At 40.4% G+C, this 26,857-nt stretch overlaps 1 protein-coding gene across 16 annotated transcripts in view; it reads right to left on the reverse strand.

The window, feature by feature from the left end:
- The window catches only part of KALRN (kalirin RhoGEF kinase), a 673,187-nt gene that overhangs the window by 389,636 nt on the left and 256,694 nt on the right, over positions 1-26,857 (reverse strand). For all 16 annotated transcript variants that reach the window (XM_043875040.1, XM_043875043.1, XM_043875038.1 and 13 more), the window contains exon 6: positions 21,395-21,517. In XM_043875040.1, the coding sequence (XP_043730975.1) occupies positions 21,395-21,517 (123 nt within the window). The remainder of the gene's footprint in view (positions 1-21,394; positions 21,518-26,857) is intronic.

Genomic DNA, 26,857 nt, shown 5'->3' on the forward strand with positions numbered 1-26,857 from the left:
AGGATTCAAGGGTCTGTGTCCCTGAATTATCCATAAGTCTTTCTTTGACTCAGAAAGATTGGAGAAATCAGAATTGGCCAGTGACTGATTCTGTGAGCCATGCCCTCTCAACCTTAAGCTGGAAAAATAGAGGTTCCTGTCTCTTGGGATAGCCTTCTTAAGGTGTCTCCACTACCTTGACATGTGTGAGCCACATCCAGAGCGCCCAGAAGTGGGACTGTCCCATGTTCATACAAGGGGATAGAGCCATCTCCTTATCACTGAGCATATTGCAAAAGATGGCCAAAGCCTCTTCCCCAGCCCAGGCAAGGGAGCCTATCACTTTGCTGTCCAGGGGCACATTTCTCATCACCACCTCCAGAATGGCAGAGGGGATTTACTGAACTGTCTCATCTCTGCAAGGAATAGTCCTGGGCACAAGGTTCTCAATTCCATTCTGCTCAAAGGGACTGCAGCTTTTAAATTATCATAGTGAAAATGGAAGTTGTGAACTGACAGGTCATCACAGAAGGTGAGGCCAACTACTACAGAGGGGCCACTTTCCTGAAAGGGGCTCAGTCCTCTAGACAAGCCCTGCAGATCTTGTCTCTCCAAATCCAAAAGTCCAAGGAGGGAGGCCAGGCAAACAATCAGTCAAGAGCCAGGGTACTGAGCAAAATCATTCAGGTCGAATGCAAACCGAATGCTAAACAGAATGTGAAATACAAAATATATAAACCTCAACTGATAAAAATATTATGCAAGCCAGAGAAAGCCCATCCAAAGGTTACTGAATGCTATTTTGTACTAGATATGCATGGTGGGTGGGGAGAAACTTTTCTTTAAGGTCTTTTCTGATCTTATTTCCCCTGTGTATAGAGAAGTTTTTTTTTTTTTTAAGTAATTTTGAGTGTGTGTATATATACATATACACACATATACACACACACACACATATATACAGCAATTGGGGGAAAATATTCTTAAAGCTACATAGAGGAAATATACATTATTTTATCCCCTAGTCCTTTCCCGCCCCAGTGAAGCTAATATGTCAAAGCATCAAATGTCTATGAGTGATGGAGCTAAGGGGGAATTTATGTTCAACCCTCTACTTTTATCAAGCTCATTCTCTTTCCTGAGACACAAAGGTTGTTTCTAGTTCCGTATCACTGAACAAAAAAGTTCAGTGCTTTTTGATCCCCCTCTAAAAATAATGCTGAGGGTTGCAGTGCATTTTAAATTTTAATGCATTTGGTATTTTAAATATTCTTTAGTTTTAAAAATTATTTTAATGCACCTTTAATTTTAATAGATTTGATCAAGTTGCATTACATGACAGCTCTAATTATTCAAACGTCCTCAAAACTTTTTACTTTGGTAAAGCATTTTTTTTTGCAAGTAAAGTATAATTTATTTACAAGCAACAGGCAAGTTTTAGTGACCAAATTATACTTTAAGAAGGGAAAGAATATAAACACACTTTATTTAAAAAATTTTAGAAGCCAAGTTCATAAACAATCTCATTTTATAGTTAGAAAAAAATAATAAGACCCAGACATTTCTTGAATCCGCCTAGTAGGTGCTTAAAAATTTGTAAAATCAATTAAGTAGTATGTTCAAAGTCACAAAAAAGAGGCAAATTGGGACTAGATCCAGGTCCCCTAATTCCTAGTCTGCATGACCCCTTTACTAATACTATCCTTTTCTCATGCCCTACAGATCATTCAAAGTTTTGTTTTTGTTTTTTTCACAATACTCTTAAGAGAGCCATGAGGAGACATATTTGGAGATCTTCCCAGGCAGCTTTCAGAGACTTCATCAGTAACATTCAGAATTAGTAAGAAAACAGAGATTGTGCCAAGGCAGTGGAAAAAGCTGAACATCACCTCCTTTTTCCCAATTAATAATACCATATGTACTGCTTACATCTTTGCAAGTACCAAACCCACTTTGGGTCCTGAAACTGTTAAAGCATCAGCTTATGATTAATTACTTGAACGTTACCATGTAAACCTGCTGATCCCACCTCAAAACATATGGGCATCGGGATAGTTACATCTGGAGTAAGAACTCCCCATGCTTGAAACTCGACTGCAATAGCTATGAGATGTGGTGAGCTCTAAATGAAACCTCTAACTTCTGCCTCCCTCAAGCCATAGGGTGCCCTCTAGGGGGCCAAACAGGGCAGCTGATGGATGATGATCTGGTCAGGTCTGGCCAAATAGTAGGTCAAACCATGTGGAAGCCATCTGTCACTGTCCGGCAGAGAAAGGAAAGAAGCTGGAAGAGCCCTGGTGCTCAGCAAAGATAACACTGGCCCATGAATCCCTCTGTCTCTCTGCCTGGCTTGCTGTAGCAATGTTTCCTCCAGCAATTGCTTTACAAACCATTAAACAGCCATGAAAACAAGTGCCTAGCCATATGTCTGAGGGCCAAGGAAGCCCAGGAGCAGATTTAAGTAAAAGAGAAAATCTTCTCTCTCTCCTCTCTTAGTTTTGAGTGAAACTTCCTTAAAAGGGTGAGCGTCTTTGCATGGGGCATTTTTTGTGGGATTGAAATGGTAGGGAGGGATGGGTACAGCTGGAATCAGATTCAGGGACACCGTAAGGGAAAGAGGCTAGAAACAAAACAGCTCTTTTGAGTTAAGATGTAGTAATTTCAGGATTCCTGTAAGGTTGGAATCAGAGACTATGAAAAGTCACAGAAACACCAGTATTTTATACACCAGGCCTTTCTCCTGTATTTTCTCTTGACTACTCAGAGCTTGGTCTGAGACACCATCACAACCTGGGAACTGATTAGAAATGCAGAATCTCAGGCCCCTTCCTAATCTTCTGAATAAGACTGCATTTTAACAAGACTGTCCCAAGTGATACGTATATACATTAAAGTTTGAGAAGCTCTGTAGATAGGAACTGTGAGGAGCTGTCCTGAACAAAGGGAACTATTTCTTTGGGCACTCCTACACTAACAATGATAAGAGCTGAACATGTGCCAAGCATAACATCATGCCAAATGCTGTGCTTAAAATGCATGATCACATTGCATCCTTACAATGTCTGTGTTTGTCAAAGGTACTATCACTATTCTCCATTTACAGACGAGGTAGTGAGGTTCTGAGAATAACTTGCCAATGATCTCACAAATACAGAAACACAGAGCAATGGTTAGCACCAAGTACCCATGTTCTTTTCCACTGTACTGTTTTACTTTACTATACACCTGAAAGCAGTTGAGCTGGCCAAAGATGTCCCTCAAGGGAGAGGGGAAATGATGAAGAGAAATTGCTCCCTAAGATCCAAAAAACTCAAATCTCAGAAAAATAGGTCTCCTGGAGAGAGAATTCAATAAAAATTTCTACTTCTCTGAAGTCTCCCCACTGGGGCCCTAGACTTGCCCTTGCAATGTCTAGAATAGCTCTACTCCAGAATGGGCATGAGCCTGGCAGGTGGACTTTTCTTGTCCTTTCCCTCCTTGGAGGAAAAATCACAACCTGTAAATCCAAGACCAGTCACCTTGGGGAATAGGTCCTTGTCTCCACAGGACCATAGTAAAGCTCATGATTAAGGCAATTCTTTGACCCTTGATATCTTGATTTATTGTTGGAGACTAAATCTGTCATTCTGTTTGTTTATTCAATCATTCATCCAACAATGCAAGCGGGGAACAAGACAGGTAAAACTATGCTCATGGAGCTTATATTTTGGAAGCATCATTATTGCAATAATGTAGTATCTATTATATATTACCTATTTTGGTGCTATACAAAATTCAGGTGGGGAAAAGGATAGTGTATGATGGGGCTGAGAAGTGCTACTTAAGACAGAGAAGTCAGGGCAGGCTGACCTCTGAAACTGAGGGTAAGACTGGAGCTTAGGCCTGAATGAAGTGAGAGAATGAACAGCCAGAAAGAGGTTCCAGGTAGAGGAAATAGCAGGGGAAAAGACCATGAGGCAGGAGTGACCTTGGAGCATTCAAGAAACAACAAGTCCAGGGTGGGTGGAACAGATGAGTAGGTGGTAGAGGATCAGACTAGAGGGGTGATGGGGGGCTAGGCCACAGAGAACCTTATAAACCATGGTAAGGGACTTCAGCTTTTATCCTGAGAAGGACAAGAAGACATTAAAGCATTTTGAGCACAGAAGTGACATGATGTGAAGTACCTTACTTTTGGCAGGATCACTAGGGCTGTTATGTTGAAAGTGGATTGTAAGGAATCAAAAGTGGAAGCAGGGTGACCAGATAGGAGCTACTACAATAGTCCAGACAGGTAATGGCTATGGAGGTGGAAACGAGTGGCCATATTCTGGATATATTTTGAGGGTAGAACCAAAAGGACTTGCTAATGAAAATCCTTTATGCTCTTCCTTATTTCTGGGCCTCTGGTTGTACCACAAAATCTGAGCTCTGGTTTTGTTTTGTTTTGTTTTGTTTTTGCACTGCCCTTTTCTCATCTGCCTATGTAATCCAGACCTCTCAGTTCTTGAATCTTCTGATTTGTAAACATTTTGCTTGTATGTTCCTAATCGATCTCTGTCCTTCATCTGGTACTCCTGGTCAGCGACCAGCCATGCCCCGAAAGACATATGCAGGGCTGCTCCTGCATATTATTATTATCAATACTTCATATTCGTGTCATGCTAACAGTTTAAGCCCTTTCGTATACATTATCTCATCTGATGTGTGAGGTTTCACAGACCATTTCACGTCTTTCATTTGGCTCCAGGAAACCTCAGAGAAGAAGCATGAGTCAGCTTTGGCTGAATTTCAGACAAGTTAACTCCTTGGCAGCTACAGACCTGGCAGAGAGCAGGCACTGACTGCATGTGAGTATGTCAAAGTATGTGGGTAAATTGAGCTACAAGGCTCAGGGGGCAAACATCCAGAGGGCAAAGCAAATATCCTGAGGGCAAGGTACATGCTGACAGAGGGCCTCTGAGAGCAGTGGATTGAAGCTAGAAAAGTACTATCAGGGGTGTTGGGCAAAGAACCAGGAGTGAGGAGGACGAAGAGGGAAAACTGGGTCCTGGAGGGGTGAATGATCAGGAGAGAAGGCTGAACCAGGCCAGTGCTGGCCGCAAGTCAGAAATCTGTGTAGTCAGTCAAGCCCTGCAGGTCAGTTCAGAGAAGCCTTTCAGGAAGGGACCCATGCCAAGTATCTGGGCAGCAGGTGAGGGAAGCCAGCATTGTACACCAGAGTGACACTGAGTAATACAGGGTGGCTCTTTGCCTATGCCAAGGAGCTTCTCTCAGTTTCTGGTTAAAAAGGAGCCAGTCCTCAAAACATGGCTGATTAGTGGGTAAAGGAAAACGGGGCATCTGGAAAGGCTAGAGTAGGGAGCAAAGACAGAAAGTAGACAGATGCTCTTTCTCCCTGGATACTCTTGAACTTGAAGAGAAGTCCTCCAACTCCACAGAATAATTAATTGATACCTTTAGAGTCTGACCTCAGGGATAGTGTCAGTTGACTTATTTTCTTAGTCCAAAGCATGCTCCTTCTCCTTTGGACAATTCTAATATCAACAATGGTTCCAAAAGCATAGATCACAAATGGATCCTGAGCACATCAGAAAATAAATCTAGTCCTTCTCCTGAGTTGGAAGGAAAGGGTAATTCCATTCACAAGGCTGTTTGTGGAAATACAAACACTGCATCCTGTTCAACTAACTGATTAGTAAGAAAAGGTCTGGTTGGTGATACATGCATTATTTTACAAGCACAGGTTTCCTTAGAAGGCCTGCCCTAGGGAATTTCAGGGTTAACAGAAAACATTGGATTATATTCATTCTTGCCAGGGAAGGACACATTTTAACGGCTTTACTTCCATCTTTAGGATTAGAACCTCAGAAACCAAGATGCTTGAGGTTAGGTTGAACTTAAAAGATCATCCAGTCCAGTGGTTCCTGAACTTTATTGTGTATTGCATGTGGACCCTTAGGCCTACAGGGTATTTTCTAATTTCCCTTTTTATTTTTCCTTTGATCCATTATATACTAAAGAGAGCATTATTTAATTTCCACATATTTGATAATTCCCCAAATTCCTTCTGTTGCTGATTTTTAATTTCATTCCATTGTAGCCCAAGAACATATTTTTATGTTATTTTTATCCTTTTTATTTACTAAGGTTTGTTTTATGGCCAATATATAGTCTTATTTTGGACATGTTTCATGTGCTCTTGAGAAGAATATATAGTCTGCTGTTGTTGGGTGGAGTGTTCTATAGGTCAATTTGGTTTATTTCTTCATTCAAGTGTATCATTTTCTTATTGATCTTCTGTTTAGTGTTCCAATCATTATTAAAAGTGGGGTATCAAAGTCTCTATTAATTTTGAATTGTATATCTCCCATCATTTTTGTCAGTTTTTGCCTCATTTATTTTGGTGTTACATGATAGGCACATATGCTTTTAATTGTTATATCTTCCTGATGGAGTAATTCTTTCATCAAATGTTCTGCTTTTCCCCAGTAACATTTTTGTTTAATTTATTTTAATTGGAGGATAACTGCATTACAATACTGCATTGGTTTTGCCATACATCAACATGAATCAGCTATAAGTATACGTAAGTATACACATGTCCCCTCTCTCTTGAACCTCGTTCCAACCCATCCCACCCCTCAAAGTTACAACAGATCACCAGGTTGAGCTCCCTGAATCATACAGTAAATTCTCACTGGCTATCTGTTTTACATATGGTGATGTATATGTTTCCATACTACTCTCTCAATTCCTCCCCCTCTCTCCTTCCCCCACTGGGTCCACAAGCCTGTTCTCTCTGTTTGTGTCTCCATTGCTGCCCTGCAAATAGGTTCATTGGCATCATCTTTCTAGATTCCATATAAACACATTAGTATACAATACTTGTTTTTCTATTTCTGACTTACTTCACTCTGTATAATAGGCTCTGGGTTCATCCATCTCACTCAGTTCAGTTCAGTCGTTCAGTCGTGTCCGACTCTTTGCAAACCCATGAGATGCAGCATGTCAGGCCTCCTTGTCCAACACTAACTCCTGAAGCCTACCCAAACTCATGTCTATTGAGTTGGTGATGCCATCCAGCCATCTCCTCCTCTGTCGTCCCCTTCTCCTCCTGCCCTCAATCTGTCCCAGCATCAGGGTCTTTTCAAATGAGTCAGCTGCTCTTCACATCAGGTGGCCAAACTATTGGAGTTTCAGCTTCAACATCAGTCCTTCCAATGAACACCCAGGACTGATTTCCTTTCAGATGAACTGGTTGGATCTCCTTGCAGTCCAAGGGACTCTCAAGAGTCTTCTCCAACACCACAGTTCAAAAACATCAATTCTTTGGAGCTCAGCTTTCTTTATAGTCCAACTCTCACATCCATACATGACCACTGGAAAAACCATAGCCTTGACTACAAGGACCTTTGTTGACAAAGTATTGTCTCTGCTTTATAATATGCTATCCAGGTTGGTCATAACTTTCCTTCCAAGGAGTAAGAGTCTTTTAATTTCCTGGCTGCAATCACCATCTGCAGTGATTTTGGAGCCCCAAGAAATAAAGTCTGACACTGTTTCTAATTTCCCCATCTATTTGCCATGAAGTGATGGGACCAGATGCCATGATCTTAGTTTTCTGAATGTTGAGCTTTAAGTCAACTTTTTCACTCTCCTCTTTCACTTTTATCAAGAGGCTCTTTAGTTCTTCTTCACTGTCTGCCATAAGGGTGGTGTCATCTGCATATCTGAGGTTATTGATATTTCTCCCGGCAATCTTGATTCCAGCTTGTGCTTCATCCAGCCAAGCTAAAATGCATTCCTTTTCATAGCTTAGTAATATTCCATTGTATATATGTACCACAGCTTCTTTATCTATTTATCTGTTGATGGACATCTAGGTTGTTTCCATGTCCTAGTTTTTGTTTTGTTTTGAAGTCTATTTAAAAGTCTGTTATTAGTATAGCCACTCTGGGTTTTCTTATGATTGCTGTTTTATCATTTTTCCCATTTGTTTACTTTCAATATAGTATAATCTTGAATCTCAAGTGTTTGTCCTATAAACAGTATATAGTTGGATCTCATTTTTAAAAAATCCATTCTGACAATCTCTGCCTCGGATTAGATTGCTTAACCCTTTCACAGTTAATGTCATTATTGATACAGTTGGATTTATGTCTGCCATTTAACTGTTTCTATATGTCACAAGTTTGTTCTTTCTAGAGTGCTTTATGTATTTTATTTTATAATGTAGCACTTACTATTTTGCTAACTTCTGTTCACTACATATTTTTTGTTTTTTTCTTAGCTATTGTTCTAGGGCTTACTATGAATGTCTTAACTCATGAGAATCAACTTCAGATGTACACTAACTCAATTCCAGTGAGATAATAAAATGCCACTCTTGTGTAGGTTTATTCTCTTTCTCCAGTGTTTTGTGATGTTGCTATTATACATATTACATCTCTTAATGTTATAAACCCAACATTAGATTGTATCACTTTTTATAATTTTATGTCTTTTGAAGCTGAGACAAGAAAGTACAGTAAATATAAGTCTATAGTTCTTATCATATCAACTTCCTTATTTATCATTTGTAGATCTTCCCTTTTACCCCTGTGCCCATCCTTTATGCTGTCACTGGAAAATATGTTACATTTCTCTATGTTATATGCTCAGTAGTACATTACACACATATTATTTTATATAATGGATTTTTTAATCAGTGAAGAGAAGAAAGAAAAAAAAATTTGCAAGTATACTGCCTTTTATAGTTATATAATCACCTTTCCCGGTGCTCTTTATCTTTTTATATGGATTCAGATTACTGTCTGGGTCACCTGCTTTCACTGTAAAGAACTTCCTTTATTTCTCATAAGGTAAGTCTGCTAGCAAAAAATTTCTTCAGTATTTGTTTATGAGGAAATATCTTTATTTTATTTTCATTTTTGAAAGATATCTTTGCTAAATACAGGATTCTTGGTTGACAGTTTTTTTTCTCCTTTAAGCTCTTTGAATATATTATTCTATGTCTTTCTGGGCATCATTGTTTCTGATGAGAAATCATCTATTATTCTTATTGAGATTCCCTTGTGACAATTTATTTTTCTCTTGCTGCTTTCAAAATTTTTCTGTCTTTGGCTTTCAGTATTTTCACTATGATGAATCTGTTTGTGGATCCCTTTCCTTTATCTTACTTGGGGTCCCTTGAACTTCCTGGCTGTGTAAATTGCTTTTCAATATTTGGGAGGATTTCTGCCATGATTTTTTTAACTGCAAAATGTTTATTTTAATTTTTTAACTTTTTGTTTTATATTAGAGTATAGTTGATTAAAAATGTTGTGTTAGTTTCAAGTACATAGAAAAGCAATTCAGTTATACATATACATGGATCTATTTTTCAAATTCTTTTCCCATTTAAGTTGTTACATAATACTAAGCAGACTTCCTTGTGCTATATAATAGGTCCTTGTTGGTTATCCATTTAAAATATACCAGTGTTGTACATGTCAATCCAAAACTATCCCTTCCCCCAACCCTTTCTCTCTGGTAACTGTAAGTTCGTTCTCTAAGTCTGAATTTGTTTCTGTTTTGCATCATTTGTATCATTTCTTTTTAGATTCCACATATAAGCAATTTGTTGTTTAGTCGCTAAGTCATATCTGACTCTTTGCGAACCCATAAACTGCAGCACATCAGGCTACCCTGTCCTTCACTGTCTCCCAGAATTTGCTCACACTCATATCCATTGAGTAGGTGATGCCACCCAACCATCTCGTCCTCTGTCTCCCCCTTCTCCTCATGCCCCCAATCTTTCCCAGTATCAGGGTCTCTTCCAATGAGTCAGATCTTCGCATCTGGTGGCCAAAGTATTGGAGCTTCAGCTGCAGCATCAGTCCTTCCAATGAATATTCAGGGTTGATTTCCCTTAGGATTTACAGGTTTGATCTCCTTGCTGTCCAAGGGACTCTTAAGAGGTCTCCAGCACCACAGTTGGAAGGCATCAATTCTTCGGCACTCAGCCTTCTTTATGGTTCAACTCTCACACTGGTACATGACTACAGGAAAAGCTATAGCTTTGACTATACAGACCTTTGTTGGCAAAGAAATGTCTCTACTTTTTAAAATGCTATCTAGGTTCGTTACAGTTTTTCTTCCAAGGAGTAAGTGTCTTTTAATTTTGAGGCTACAGTCACCATCTGTAGTGATTTTGGAGCCCAAGAAAATAAAATCTGTCACTGTTTCCACTTTCCCTCCTTCTTTTGTCATGAAGTGATAGGACTGGATGCCATGATCTTAGTTTTTTGAACGTTGAGTTTCAAGCCAGCTTTTTCACTCTCCTCTTTCATCCTCATCAAGCGTCTCTTTAGTTCCTCTTCACTTTCTGCCATTAGAGTGATATCATCTGCATATCTGAGGTTGTTGATGTCTCTCCCGGCAATCATATGTAAACAATATCGTACAATTTTTCTCTTTTCTGTCTTAGTTCACTCACTATGACATTCTCTACCTGCATCCATGTTGCTGCAAATGGCATTATTTCATTCTTTTTAATGGCTGAGTAATATTACATTCTACATATGTACCACACCTTCTTTATCCATTCTTCTGTTGACGGACATTTAGGTTGCTCCCATGTCTTGGCTATTGTAAACATTGCTGCAATCAACATTGGAGTATATGAGCCCTTTCATACCATGTTTTTCTCTAGATATATGCCAAGGAGTGGGATTGCAGGATCATATAGCAGCTCCATTTTTTGTTTTTTTAAAGGAACTTCCGTCTGTTCTTCACAGGGATTCTACCAATTTACATTCCCATCAACAGTGTAGGAGGGTTCTCTTCTCTCCACACACCATCCAGCATTTATTGTTTGTGGATTTTATGATGTGGCCATTCTGACTGGTGTGAGGTGATATCTCATTGTAGTTTTGATTTGTACTTCTACAAATCAAATAATCAGTGATGTCAAACATCTTTTCATGTGCCTCTTGGCCATCTGTAAGTCTTCTTTGGACAAAGGTCTATTTAGATCTTCTGTCCATATTTTGATTGGGTTGGTTGTTTTGATATTAAGCTACATGAGCTCTTTGTATTAATAAATTTTAGAGACTAATCCCTTGTTGGTCACATCATTTGCAAATATTTTTTCCCATTCTTTGGGTTGTCTTTTCATTTTGTTTATGGTTTCCTTTGCTGTGTAAAATCTTTTGAGTTTAACCATGTTCCATTTGTTTATTTTTATTTCCATTAATCTCAGAGATGGAATGAAAAAGATATTGCTGAAATTTATGTCCGAGTGTTCTGCCTATGTTTTCCTCTAAGAGTTTTATAGTGTCCAGTCTCACATTCAGATGAGACCTAAATGGAGATTAAACAATATGTTACTAAACAACCAATGGATCACTGCAGAAGTCAGATAGGAAATTAAAAAATACCTAGAGACAAATGAAAACAAAACACAATGATCCAAAACCTATGGGATGCAGTGAAAGCAGTTCTAAGAGGGAAATTTATAGTAATACAATCTTATCTCAGCAAACAAGAAAAATCTCAAATAATCAAACCTTACACCTAAAGTAACTAGAAAAAGAAAGAACAAACAAAACCCAAAGTTAGTAGAAGGAAAGAAATCATAAAGATCAGAGCAGAAATAAAATGAAATAGACAAAACAATAGCAATAAAACAATAGCAAAGATTAATGAAACTAAAAGCTGGTTCTTTGAAAAAATAAAATTAATAAACCTTTAGACATCAAGATTGCCAGCAGAAATATCAATAAACTCAGATATGCAGATAACACCACCCTGGACTTCCCTGGTGGCTCAGACGGTAAAGTGTCTGTCTACAATGTGGGAGACCTGGGTTCAATCTCTGGGTAGGAAAGATTCCCTGGAGAAGGAAACAGCAACCCACTCCAGTATTCTTACCTAGAAAACCCCATGGACGGAGGAGCATGGTGCAGGCTACTGTCCATGGGGTCGCAAAGAGTCGGGCACAACTAAGCAATTTCCCTTATGGCAGAAAGTGAAGAGGAACTAAAAAGCCTCTTGATTAAAGTGAAGGAGGAGAGTGAAAAAGTTGTCTTAAAGCTCAACATTCAGAAAACTAAGATCATGGCATCTGGTCCTATCACTTCATGGCAAATAGATGGGGAAACAGTGGAAACAGTGTCAGACTTTATTTCTTGGGGCTCCAAAATCACTGCAGATGGTGACTGCAGCCATTAAATTAAAAGACGATTACTTCTTGGAAGGAAAGTTATGACCAACCTGGATAGCATATTTAAAAGCAGAGACATTACTTTGCCAACAAAGGTCCGTCTAGTCAAGGCTATGGTTTTTCCAGTGGTCATGTATGGATGTGAGAGTTGGATGGTGAAGAAAGCTGAGTGTCGAAGAATTGATGCTTTTGAACTGTGGTGTTGGAGAAGACTCTTGAGAGTCCCTTGGACTGCGAGAGGATCCAACCAGTCCATCCTAAAGGAGATCAGTCCTGGGTGTCCATTGGAAGGACTGATGTTGAAGCTGAAACTCCAATACTTTGGCCACCCGATGCGAAGAGTTGACTCATTGGAAAAGACCCTAATGCTGGGAAGGATTGGGGGCAGGAGGAGAAGGGGACAACAGAGGATGAGATGGCTGGATGACATCACTGAATTGATGGACATGGTTTTGGGTAGACTCCAGGAGTTGGTGATGAACAGGGAAGCCTGGCATGCTGCGATTCATGGGGTTGCAAAGAGTCAGACATGACTGAGCGACTGAACTGAACTGAACTGAGACAAACTCATCAAGAAAAAAAAGGAGTGGGTTTAAATCACTAAAATTAGAAATTAAATAGGAGACGTTACAAGTGACACCACAGTAATATAAAGGATCATAAGAGACTACTATAAGCAATTATATGCCAATAAAATGGACAACCTAGAAGAAATGGACAAATTCTTAGAAAGGTACAAACTTCTAAGACTGAAGCTTGAAGAAATACAAAATATGAATAGATCAATTACATGTGCTAAAATCAAATTTGTGATTAAAAAAAATCCTGACAGACAAAAGTTCAGCATCAGAAGGCTTCACAGGTGAATTCTCCCAAAGATTTAGAGAAGAGTTAACACCTATCATTTGAAACTATTCTAAAAAATTGCAGATGAAGGAACATTTACAAACTCACTCTATGAGTCCACTATCACTGTGATACCACAGTCATACAAAGGTACTACAAAAAAGAAAATTACAGGCCACTATCCCTGATGAACATAGACACAAAACTCCTCAACAAAATACTAGCAAGCAGAATCCAACAAAACATTAAAAGGATCAAACACCATGATCAAGTGGGATTTATTCCAGGGAGGCAAGGATTTTTCAAACTCCACAAAGCAATCAGCATGATACAGGACATTAACAAACTGAAAAATAAAAACCATATGATCATCTCAATAGATGCATAAAAATGTTTTGACAAAATTCAACATCCATTTATGATAAAAAAACTTTCCAGAAAGTGGACACAGAGCGAACATACTTCAACTTAATAAAGACCATATATGACAAGCTTACAGCTAACATCACACTCTATAGTGAATAGATGAAAGCATTTCCTCTAAGATAAGGAACAAGACAAGGGTGTCCACTCTTGCCACTGTCATTCAACATAGTTTTGGAAGTTGTAGCTACAGCAATCAGAGGAGAAAAAGAAAAAAGAATCCAAATCAGAAAAGAATAAGTTAAACTCTTGCTGTTTGCAGATGACTTGATACTATACATAGAAAATCCTAAAGATGCTACCAGAAAACTACTAGAACTTATCAACAAATTCAGTAAAGTTATAGGTTATAAAATTAATACATAGAAATCGGTTGCATTTCTATACACTAATAACAAAAGATCAGAAGGAGAAATTCAAGGAACAATCAAATTTACCATTGCACCAAAAAGAATAAGATACCTAGGAATAAACCTACCTAAGGAGACAAAAGACTTGTACTCCAAAACTATAAGACACAGATGAAAAAAATCAAAGATAATATAAACAGATAGAAAGATAAACCATGTTCTTGGATTAGAAGAATCAATATTGTTAAAATGACTATACTACCCAAGGCAAACTATAGCTTCAACACAACTGCTACCAAATTACCAATGGCATTTCCACAGAACTTGAACAAAAAAAATCTTAAAATTTATATAACAGAGACACAAAAGAACTTGAATGGGCAAAGAAATCTTGGGAAAGAAAAATGGAGCTGAGGAATCAGACTCCCTGATCTCAGACCATACTACAAAGCTATAGTAATCAAGACAGTATGGTACTGGCACAAAAAACAGAGATATAGATCATTGGAACAAGATAGAAAAGCCAGAAATTAGTCCATGCATCTATGGTTAATTAGTCTACGACACAGGAGGCAAGACTACACTTAAAAAAAACATTTATAATGGCTACTTTGAATCTTCGTTAAATTTGGTCTCTAGTGACTCTCAGAGGCATTTTCTGTTTCTTGATTTTTCCGGCAAGTGCTTTTTATCTGTTTGTCCCCTCACCCACCACTTCCATTCATACATTTGTTTCTTTGTGTAACTTGTAATTTTTTGTTAGAACCTGGACATTTTAGATAATATATTGCAGCATCTCTAGGTACTGATTCCTCCACTTCTGAGGCTTGTTATTGTTATTTGTCTGCTTATTTGTTTAGTGACTGGCTGGATTATTTTAGTGGGAAAACCTTGATGTTGTTCCTCATAGGGTGCAGCATTGGGTATGCCCACAGTCACCCTGGGATGACACTGGTCTTCATAGTCATCTCTTTAACTTTCTCCTTCCCTGACCACATCAAGCTGTTAAATTTCATTAATTTCCAGCTCACTATTCTATTGTTTCCCACAGTGTCCTGGGGGTATCAATTGCTCCACAGATCTATCCAATCAAATCCAAGCTCCTTTGAAGGGATAGTTCCTGAGGCCAGTATTTCAGATTTGTTCTGACCCCAGGAGGTCTTTTTCTCTCTGGCAAACTAATCTGCCTACTATTCATCCTGTATCTTCAACGACTCTAGCAATCTTCTCTTAGTTACCTCTCACCATAAGTTCCCTAAGGGCATTTTTGGGAGTGCTATTGGCTTGAACTTCACCCTCTGTTGCAAATAAAACCAGTTGCTTTGGGAAAAGATTTGGGGCTCTCTGCTTTATATTTTGCTTCTACTCCAAGGCAGTGCTATGCCCATGGTATAGCAGCAGCTCCATGAGTGGGAGCTAGGTAGAAGAAGATGCTCCACCTCTTGGCCACACTCACCTAAAACTTAACTTCAGCATCAGGTAGCTTGGAGCAGCATAGGAATTGTCCTATCTGGGAAGAGAGTCCTTCATTGGGAACTATGGAGAAAGGGGATCATGTGTTCTTGGTTGCACTAGTCTCGAGCAGAATTTCCATCCCATTGAGGTGGAAATGGGGAGAAAAGAGGGTCCTGGTTTAAATACCACAGATTCACTGTTCTTAGCAAGTTTTAGTAAATTTTCTTGAATAAATATTTCTTCATTTGTTGTACGCACTTAGGAAAATTTTTCGAGACTTTTTTGTTTAAAATAATGTCTGCCAACCTTCTGTACAGCACAGGGAGCTCTACTCTGTAATGGCCTATGTAGGAAAAGAATCTTAAAAAAAAAATACTTTCACTGGAGAGTAAGTCTGCATAGCTCCTCATCATTCTATCACACTATCATACTGGAAGTGGACTCTCTTTCAGAACACATAATGCTACATTTTAGGGTGTGACTATTTTATACATATACATGTCCACAGAACAATAGTTTGCTAACTTTATTATGTACATAAATCACCAGTGAAACTTGTTAAAAATGGAGGTTTGGGGGGTCTCATCCCCCAGAAATTAGAACTGTCTAGGATTTTCTAGTCTTCCAGGAGTAGAAGCCAAAAAGAAATCTGCACTTGCTAAAGCAAGTGCACTAATGATTCTTTGGGGGAAAAAAATTGCACTAAGAAGACTAAAGCAAACCAACAAAGATGTCTTTTCTCTTTTTCAGCAGGTTCTTTGTCTACTAAGAGACTTTGCAGCTATGGCAGGGTCAAACTCTGTCGATTAAACATTACTATAGCATACTTGCAAGTGTATGTGTGTTTTCACCAAAACCTAGAAATACTGTCATTATAGGAAGTGCTGCTGCCTGTTTGCGGGTAGGGAAGTACTTGCAGAATCACGACTTGGGCCTGCTGAGAATCAAAGGTGACAGAAGACCCCAGAGTGAGGCTTCTCAAATTGGGGTCAGGAAACCTGCTCAGAACCTTTCTCTCTCTTGCACCAGGTTTGGTTTTTCCTTGGTATTATTATTTGTAACTTTACCTCAAAACAAAGAGAGCACCACAGGCTTTGTTGCAATTGGTCTGATTTACACACCACCAAGTGACAGTTAGTGCCTCTTGTGAGCAAATTAATAGCATTAAAGCAGCTATCAACATGCTGCTGCAGAAATGCTTCCTACTGCCCAACTGCACATGGTTATCACTAACATGAGTCCTCATAGTCATAATCATAGAAAATTAATATCAATTCATATTTTAAAACTCTAGACAGAAACCATTAGCAATTTATTTTTTCCCAAAGAACCAGCTAATTAAAATTGTAAATAACACTGTTATGCTTGTATGTACTTCTGTGAGTGTCTTTTTCTTGAGTGACTGGAGCATAGATGGCTACATAATGGTTCTATTGCACATTACAACCCAACTCTACTTCTGTCTGCCCACACTCCCATCAGAGGAGGAGGCCCCACTCAGGGGTAGGAGAATTTGTAAGAAAGGCTTTCACAACAGAAGACAGATCAGGAAATAGGAGGGCCCCAGAGAGCTTAGGAAATCTGGCTTTATGAGGCACTGTAAGAAGCCAGAGAATATTTATCTAATGGGTTTAGTAGGTAGGTTACTATTGTTATTATTGGAGATGAAAAAAGTGTAATAGGATTCCCCAGTTGAAATTACAAAAAAAAAAAAAATCTTGCTATAACAAAAAGGCAAAGATCAAGCATTTTTAACCATTTTCTTTCAGAGTTGCTCATGGACCATTCTCAGTGAGGCATTACTCCCACACTCTCCACATGTTAATAACTGATAACCTTTATTAGTACCAATTCATAGATAAAATCTAGGAAATTTCTGATTTTTTTTCCATAATTTGCTGATATGCAATTATTTCTCAGTAATGGTCACCTCAGCTGGAGTTGGGTCTTTAACTGGTATATAAAACTAGACATGAAAACAAAACTTTAAAAATACATAAATTATAACTAGATCATTTTCATTTACCAAATGATATACATAGGGCTTCCTTAAATTATAAAGAAGAATTGATACTTCATAGAGTTAATTAATGAGTTTCCCTGGTGGCTTAGATGGTAATAAATCTGTCTGAAATGCAGGAGACCCAGGTTCAATCCCTGGATGGGGAAGATCCCCTGGAGGAGGGAATGGCAATCCACGCCAGTATTCTTGCCTGGTGAATCCCATGGACAGAGGAGCCTGATGGACTACAGTCCACGGGGTCACACAGAGTCAGGCACAACTGAAGCAGGTTAGCACAGCACAGCAGTTAATTCACAGACCAATAATTGCTAGCATTTAATAAACACTAAGTCAATACTAATTATTAATTGAAAAGGTACCTGACCTCCCCTTATTTAAATGGAGCCCCTTTTGTTATTCTCCATCATAGCAGCCCTTCTCTTCCAACACAAGACTTACTGATTTATGATTATATATTTACTTATGAGATTATATAATATCATCCATTTCCCCGTTGGAACCTCAGTTGGAGAGACCGTCTCTCTTTTATTCACCACTATATGCTCAACATCCATACAATGTCCGATCCTTAATTATTTCTGGAATGAATGAAGAAAGAAGTCATGAGGTTTGTGGGATCTTAAATTGGGGAGGATGATCAATAGACTTTAGGATTCCCTTGAACCCCCTAAAAACATTAATATCTTTAAAACATTGTCTACATACATTTCTCTGCAGAGAAGACTCACAATTTTCATTAGATTTCAAAGGGACTTGTGACTGCGCAGAAAGGTAAGGGATCACTGGCCTATTTCAGTAGTAAACCCTAAAGCCTATCGATCATCCTCCCCAATTTAAGATCCCAAGAACCTCATGACTTCTTTCTTCACTCATTCCACAGATAATTAAGGATTAGATGTTGTGCTGGATGTTGGGTATATAGTGGTGAACAAAAGAGAGATGGTCTGTTCCACAGAGGTTCCAGTGGAGAGACAGATGACATGATAAGGATTCAGTAGCAAACAACTCACCTGTAGCCTGAAACAAAGTATGCTACATGTACCTTCAGGTGGACAAATGTGTGGCATATGTGTAGGTTCTGTTCCAAGAACCAAAATGTAAATGCCTCAGTGAATTTACAAAACAATCCACATTCCCACTTCCCCAGAGTAACTGATCATTCCTACAGTCACTGGGCTCTATCAGTAGCTGCTTAAATTCATCTGTTTCTTGGCAGCAACATCCATCACTCAGGCCAGAGAAAAGGTGACTGTAATACCCTTCTTTTACCTGCTTGGGATGATGACATCCATTTGGGGGAAGTTCCTTTTAATAACAAACCTGTAAACCTCCCAGTTAACAAAGACACTGGGCTCTGTCTATAATGCACTGGTTTGGGCAACTTGATCAAACAACACTGGGGTTTCCCTTCACCTTCCTGTAGCTAGAGAGGAAAGCTAGCATAATCAGGCTAAATGGGCCTCTGAGTGCTGCAGGCACTCATGGCAGTGGGAGACTGAGAGATGGGCTGGAACATATTAATTGGCTATTACATATTAAAATTCCTCTTCCTCTCTCCCAGCTCCAGAAGATGCTTCCCTTCAGTAAAATTCTTCCCTCACTTTAATTTGTTTTGTCTTGAAATGGAAACATCAAAGGTAAATTTGTCAGAGGAAAGAGTTTTTGATGTGTCATTAACTCTCAGTTATCCATCTTAACAGAGAACAGCAGTGATGCAGATAATTCAAAGCCAAAGGCTCTTTCTATTTAACTTTGTAGTTCATTGTTTTGAGGGGCTTGGTAGCAGACTTACCTCTCTAATTATGTTTGTCTTTGCTTCTTATTAAAATGAGTTTGTCTGCCTTAGGGCCAGGCAGTTAGGTGACATGAAGATTCTGGTACAGAATTTGTAAAATTTACCAGGGGAAATCCACAAGGCACATAGATAATCAAACCGACTAGATTTGAGTTCACATTCTTAATCACCTGTGATCAACTGCTTTGCTCCTCTGTGACTAAAGCAAACCTGAGATGAGACATAATTATAGAAGACTAGTTGGAAGAGTCTTTACATTTAGATGAAGACAAGACTGCTGTGGCCAAAATTGATAACATAGTCAATATTGATGTCTTCCCTGCCTGGTCCCACAGACTTCTATTCTGCAGCCAGAAGTACCTTCCCATGCAAATCCCATGCTGTTCATCTGTACCTGATATCCTGCAGTGACTCCCTTTGCTAACCATTACGGTTATTCAAAAGTACCCACTCTCTCTTCCCCAATATGTGGAGGTAAGACTATGTATCTCCAAACATGAAGTTAGATGTGGCTGTGTGACTGGTGTTGGGTAGTAAAATGTGCCACTTCTAGGTGGAAGCTTTCAGAGCTAATGTGTGCCTGGAGGCTTGCTTTGTCTAGTGAGGCACTGGCTGCATCTGAGACAGTAGCTGTTTCCTCAGCCTGGATCCCTGAGTGACTGTGATGAGCAGAACCCCCAGCAGCCAGTGATGGGCACATGGTAGGAACAAGAAATAAACCCCTATTGCTTAAATCATTGAGACTGTAAGGTTCTTAGTCACTTAGCATCTGTTGTTGTTTAGTTGCTAAGTCATGTCCAACTCTCTTGCGACACCATGGACTGTAGACTGCCAGGCTCCTCTGTCCATGAGATTTCCCAGGCAAGAATACTGGAGAGGGTTGCCATTTCCTTCTCAGGGGATCTTCCCCACCCAGGAATCGAACCTGCATCTCCTGCACTGACGGGCAGATTGTTTACCACTGAGCCACCAGGGAAGCCCATACAGCAACTCTATCACAGCATATATCAAACTGCGCCATGACTGTCTGATTTACCTCCCTTATTAGACACTGAAAATTTGAGGCTAGAATTATTTCTGCTTCAATACATTAAGTCCAGTGTATAACACAGTTAAAATAACTCCTTAGAAAATGAAGTGGTCTTCCTGCCTGGCCTTTGTGATCCTCTGTGTTTATGTTTTTTCTAACACTTGCCCTCCTCCTATCATCACCAGTTGAAATGATAAGGTGTCTTTGGCATTCAGATATATGGGGAATGGCAGAGATATCCTTTTGGACCAGCAGTACAAGTAGGAAGAGTTGGCAGAGGGGAGAAAGAGAGATGTTGAGGCATACTTAGGCTGCAGGCATTTCAAATACAAAGGGTTCAAGAGGCAGACAAGATTTCAAAGTCTTGGGGTGACCACATGGAAAAACAAGTATCCCAAAGTGTTAGTTTTTCAAGGAATCACAGGTATTATCTGGACTAGACTCCTATATCATCAGCATCATTAATATCATAATACCAATACTTACTGATAATGGACTAAGTACCAGGCACATCTCCAGCCACCTTACAATTAATTCATTAAATCCTCCCAACCACTGTATAAAGTAGCTATTATTATTCTGATTTTATAGATGAAGAAATTGAAGCACAGAGAAGTAAATTTCCTATGACCACAGCTAGTAAGTATCCCTCTCTGTTTGAATTCAGCATCTGCTTGAACTCTCCCCATCACAGGGGCTCTAACTTCCAACACAAGCCAACTCCCGAGCCACATTCTGCCTCCTGCTTGAACTGTGGTCCCCTGGACAGTTCCCCTGGACCAACAGGAAACAATTCCACCTCTTCTCTGCAAGGCAGCCCTTCGCATGTCTGAAGGCAGCAACTGTATTGCCCTGCCAGGCTCCTGTTCTCTAGTCCAAAGACCCATTTACTCACTGGTTTCCAGTGTGCCACAGACTGAGGCCCCTCTCCATCCCAGCTCAGTGACTCACACATGCCAGTCAGTGGGGTCAGCGCAGCAGAAAGGGGCACTCCCTTCTAGTACAGCACAGGGCTGATAGCTTCTACAACCCCAGGACACTCCTTTCACCACAACCCCAGCACACTCCTTTCACCATGTAAAGCAGGGTTCAGAGGCAGAAACGGGGCCATAATCTGCTGCAGGAATAGCCAACTCACCGCATGTTCTGCACACATCCCCATGCTAGCAAATGGAATGCTAAAAGGGGCTTCATGCTCAGAGTTTCTCCTTCCTACTCAGGTTGAAAGTCTGTTTCTACCCTCTGTACCCCAAGCCCTTTCCCCCTCAAAATTCTCTTGCCCCAAGAAAACAGGTCCTGCACTCACCATGGAGTTCATGGCAAAGTGATTGTGCTGTGTTTGGAGGTCTAGGGCATGCTGGTAGCTGACTCCAATCTCTGTATGGCTCTGGAGGAATAACTCCTTGTTGTGGCTTATCCAGTCGAACATCTGGAAGTGGAAAAGAAGATACAGATAATGGTTATGAGTTCAACAGCAAGAAACTTTACGAGCTACTGGAAGAAAACCAGCCCTTCTGCTGGTGCCCAGTGAGGACCAGACATTGTGCTCAGGGTTGGGGTGCCCACAGCCTGGCTTCCCAGGAAAGCCCTCCTTAGAAGAAAGTCCCACCATCAGCCTTGATGCTTCCTTACAAAGTCTAGAGGAAAAAGAGAAAATGAGTAAGAGGACCAGGGAGAGTTAGGAGAATGCTGTTTACTATCAGCTTCTTCTTTTAAAAACTTTTAGAAATCTTTACTTCCCCTTTTAAAAACTTTTCAAAATCATCAAAAGAACCCCTTACATGCTTTAGGGACAGGACAGGTGGGAGGTTTCATGTATCCCCTACTGCACCAGCAGGAGAGACCCTTGTTTGAAACCACAGAGCTTCCTAATATACTCCCATCCGATTTACACTGCCTGACCACACACATCGTTGAATTGACTCTGAATGGAATCAACATTTCTTTTGATCCCACAGCCTCACAATTCCAGGGGTTCTGCTATAAGCCATGAGGAATCAGAAGAGGAAGATTTTAAGGGTAGGGTAAATACTGCCTGGCACAGTGGGCGCTGAGCCATTTTCCTCCCCCAGCTCTGTACCTGGTTTTCATTTAGGTTTCTACCTCCTTCCCAGGTTGCCCATTCACTTTTAGGGGAGCTGATCAGAACCTCAGTTCCAAGGAAAAGCCTGGTCACTTTAAGGGTTATCGCTTCTCAGGACACCAGATCTAAGCTAATCAGTGTATGACATTTCCTGACTGACGGGATTATTTTAGAAACATGTCCAATTCTTTGTAACCCCATGGACTGTAGCCCGCCAGGCTTCTCTGTCCATGGAATATTCCAGGCAAGTATACTGTAGTGGGTAGCTGTTCCCTTCTCCAGGGGACCTTCCTGACCTAGGGATCGAAACTAGGTCTCCTGCATTACAGGCAGATTCTTTACTGTCTGAGCCACCAGGGAAACTGGTAAGAAACAGGAATGTTATTCAATTCAGTACAATAAAACACGAAGGGAAGTTTGCTGGAAGCTTCTGGGAAACAGAACTGCAGTGCTATAGATACAACTTCTCTTCCTCCAATACTGTCATCGTGACCCTGCACCTCAAATTGCTGAATTGTCACAATTCTGGTGGCAGCCTGAGGGAGACGTCAATGGGCAGAGAAAGGGTGTAGCCAAAATATGGAAAGGATCAGGGAGAGCTCTGCTTGAACCTCGCCTGATCACCACCTTCTATCTGGACTTCCTTAGTACCTGAGCCAATAAATCCTCTTTATTACTCAAACTAATTTAAGTTGGATTTTCTGTAATTTTCTGCCTAGAGTAGTTAACTGATATAGCCAGGAAAGATGGTAAACCTTTGGAGAAGAGGACTGCTACACTTGGAACTCACGCTCAGTAGCTTGGAATGAGCTAAAGACTATGGCTCAGTTGCAGAGAAGATCAGGGAAGAACTGAGCAGAGATGCAAGCTGAGATGCTGCAAAATTCACGCCAGCTTTCCTTGAGGCAGAACCACAGCCTCATTCCATTTTCCTCCTTTAAACAGACAAATGAATTTACTTTTTCAGTTACATTTAACCAACATTTATCGAACATTCATTATATGCCCAGCACTGTTCAAGGCAAAAATGATTAATATGTGCTTCTTGAGTTTAAGTGGCTTAAAAGCCATTGTGAAAAGCAAACATGGACTCAGATACGATGTTAGTATAACTTGGCATATGACAATTAAGATCACAATTTGAAAAGAAATCTATCAAGATAAAGGTCAAGATAGTGGATCAAGATAGCAGCCACTCTTGGTGGTGTGGAGACAGGAAAGAGCACAGAAGGCTTCCCAGAGTTGGTCACACCTGAGTTGATCTTGACTCAGGTAGGAATTAGCCAGGGGAAGATGAAGCTCCACACAAAGGGGAGATCAAAGGGGCAGAACTGTGGGGCAGCCCAGTGTGCTAAGGGCTCTGAAATCACCACTTTTGTGCTTCTGGACCTGATGTAAGGAGAATATGTGGCTGAGGAGGTAGGTGGGACCATGAAGAGCTCTGGACACTGGCTTTAGGAAACCTGGACTATATTCTGTGGGCAGCAAGGCGTCAGTGGAGGGTTGTAAGCTGGGCAGTGACATTTGACGTGCGCTCTGAGAGCAGTGTGGGATGGGAGACTGGAGGGTAGAGATGGAGCACTGACCTGGGAACCTGGATGGGGAATGGCAGTGCAGTGTGAGAAGTGGGCAGAGTGAGAGCTACTAGCAAGGGACTGAGGACTCCCAACTGTTTAGGAAGTGGGGGTGAGGGAGAGAAAGGGAGAAGAGTCAGGTATCCGGCATAGCACTCTGGGTCCTTGTAAAAGAAGATGCCACCATGGTACTACCTCAAGAGGAGGGTGAGAAGCTGGGGTGAGGGAGGAGAGATTGTTGTTCCATTTTAGATGCTGAGTTTTAGATGCTTAAGTGAACTTCAAGGGAAGGTGTCCTGTGGGCAGTTAAGAGTTTTGTCTGGAGGTCAGGAGAGAGACATCGCAGCTATGACAACCCACACATAAGCATAAACAAACCACCTTCCCAAGGCAAATGGGCATGCTTTGATTTAGGAGGATCCTCCCTTTTGAATTACCTAGATCACTCTCTGCTACCTACACAGATAAAGGGCGAAAGTAGCATCTTCACTTCTGACTGTCCATGGATGTCCCAGGCTAGGGGAGCCTGTGGAGGCTGGCTAGTATTGGTGGTGTGCAACACCCTGGGTCTGCTGGCCATAGCCAATCCCGCACTAATGGCACGTGGCTGGGGTTTCTTAAAATTATTATTAAGGACAAGAGGGGAAGAAGACAAGCACCCCCGGAAACTAAAGGAATTTCATTGTGTAATTTTTGTTCTTTAAAATTCTACCTCTCAACCTCGTTTTAAAATAATTTCTATCTCTTTTTCTTGTTGATGAAAGAATCAATAAAATTAATGAAAATCTGAAATGCTTGAAGTCCTTAGAACTTGGGATGAACTCACTCCTTATATTTTCTTGGCTATCCTAGTGGCCTGGAAGTGACCTTCCCTGTATTTTCTGCTAAATGACTATTTAGATATGCTAATAAACAGAGAGTTATGTGCTAGCATCAGAGTTATTAGATTGCCTGGCGCCAGGTCCCTGCTGGACTACAGAGCAAGGAGAGCTGAACATGGGCCAATTAGGGAGGAAAAGCAGGGACAACAGTGAGTTAAATGGCAGGTGAGAATAGAAAGTGCTGGAGGAAGTGCACACCTCATTGAGTGGACTTACTACATGATGAGGTCTGTGCCCAAGCCATTTTGCCCCATCTGCCTTCCATAGTGGAGCATATGAGCAGTCTCTGGGGGCTGAACTTTTTCGGGAACTGTAGCTATGCTGGAGGCTAGATGCAGTGCTCCAAAGATGTGACACTCATCTCATGCAGCAAGAAGAGGCCTGCTCTAGAGGCCAAATAGTCTACATGATAGCAGGAACCAGGGTTTCTCCAATGTGGCTGTTTTCTAGGGACAGTCTCAAGTCTTCTCTGGGCCTGAATCTGCTAATTATACATAACCCTCACCTTTTTAAACTTGGCTGCCTGCAAGGATCATCAGCATTTCTGTTGCATTCAGTGGAACCGGCAACAGAGATTATATGTGTCTGCATGTAAGCTCCCAGGTGGGTGTGCAGTTAAGCAGGAAGAGGACAAGACTGGGTCTGGGCCTGGCTCTGTCACTAACTACCCGTGAGACTGTGGGAAAGTCTCTTCATTTCTGTGCTTCTCTTCACTTGCAAGGGATAAGTAGTACCCAGAATGGAAGTAAGCATCCTGGCTTAAAATTCCTCAATTGGGAAACTTATGAAAAGTATTTTTTTCCATTCATAATAAAAATTAGTCTTATTGAGTCTCCTGGATCAGAACACATATTCATTGTTACAATGTACACTTCTAACTTTTGATTACAAAGAATGTGTGTGAGAAAACTGGCATTGTTTTTGACAGCCAGAAAAAGGCAGCATCTTAGTCTTAGCCCTGATATCTAGACATTTAGAGTTCAAAATGTCCATTCGCACACATCATCTCAGTGCCTCCATCAGGCCCAATTTACAGATGGCAAACAGGTTCAGAGAAGTGAAGCCCACCCAATGGGCTTTCATTCATTTCACCCAAGGCACATTCACTGAGTGTCTGCTGATCCAGGCTCGAGGGATACTGCCCTGCCTCTTGTGACTATAGGACCTCCTCTGCCCAGGCTCCCCGGAGCAGTTGCCCCTCAAAAGGCAGCCACCAGGGCACTATGAGGCTCCAGCTGTGGTAGGACACCATCCCTCACAGGCCATTCACTGTCTAGTACCCAGCCCCATCCTCTCTGCATCACCCCTGCCCTCCCAGTGTCTGGAGACAGCTGATTCAAATAGCTCCACTTCTCTCAATAAATACTTAGTGAATGAAAGTAATGCATGAGCAAGTTGGCCATGGATTCTGGGGTTGCTAATCTCCAGACAAGCTGACCCTTTATAAATTCCCTTCCAACTAGGATACTATGTTTGATCTGTTTGAACTGGCTTCTCTGGAAGACACTTGAATTAGACACTTGAACAAAACTCTAAAGAAAACAAAAAAGGAAATATCTCCACAGTGGTTTCAAACATTTGACCTGTTTACTGTTGTTGTTGTTACTGTTGTTTATTTTTTTGAGAGGCAGCAAATGGTAGGTTTAACAAAATGTAAAAAGACAACAAAATTCCTCCAGGAGGAAAGTTCATGTCTAAATAATGAAATTTTATCTCTTTGTTTGGAAACCAACATAGTTTCATCTCATTAAGAAGATGGATGTTACATGTAAGCTACTTGAATTTTTTTCTTCATATTTTGCTAAGTAATTTTTTATGCTGGCTAAAACTCAGTGAAAATATAAAAATCTAGTTTTTAATATATAATAAATGATAGAATCTATTTAAATGCAAATTAGGAAACTAAATAGAAACATTTTCATCCTTTTCTTTTAAATATGGGGATCGCTAAAAGATTATTATTGCTCTGTTCTGTTTTTAATAAAGCATAAGCTATTTCATAGAGCAAGGATATTAAATAAGGATCCTGGACTTATTTCCTTCATTTGCCACATTTAGCAACAGCATCTGATTTAGAGTTTTAACTTTCAAACCAACTTACCACCTAGTGTTAGAATTTTATGCTATCTGTAATTTAAATTATATTGGTTTTAATTTGCTCATGTTCAGGTTTGGTGACTTGATTGAGAGGATCAATTCAGTTCAGTTTAGTCGCTCAGTCGTGTCCGACT

This window comes from Cervus elaphus, chromosome 19, assembly GCF_910594005.1.
Source record: "Cervus elaphus chromosome 19, mCerEla1.1, whole genome shotgun sequence".
Lineage (NCBI taxonomy): Eukaryota > Metazoa > Chordata > Mammalia > Artiodactyla > Cervidae > Cervus > Cervus elaphus.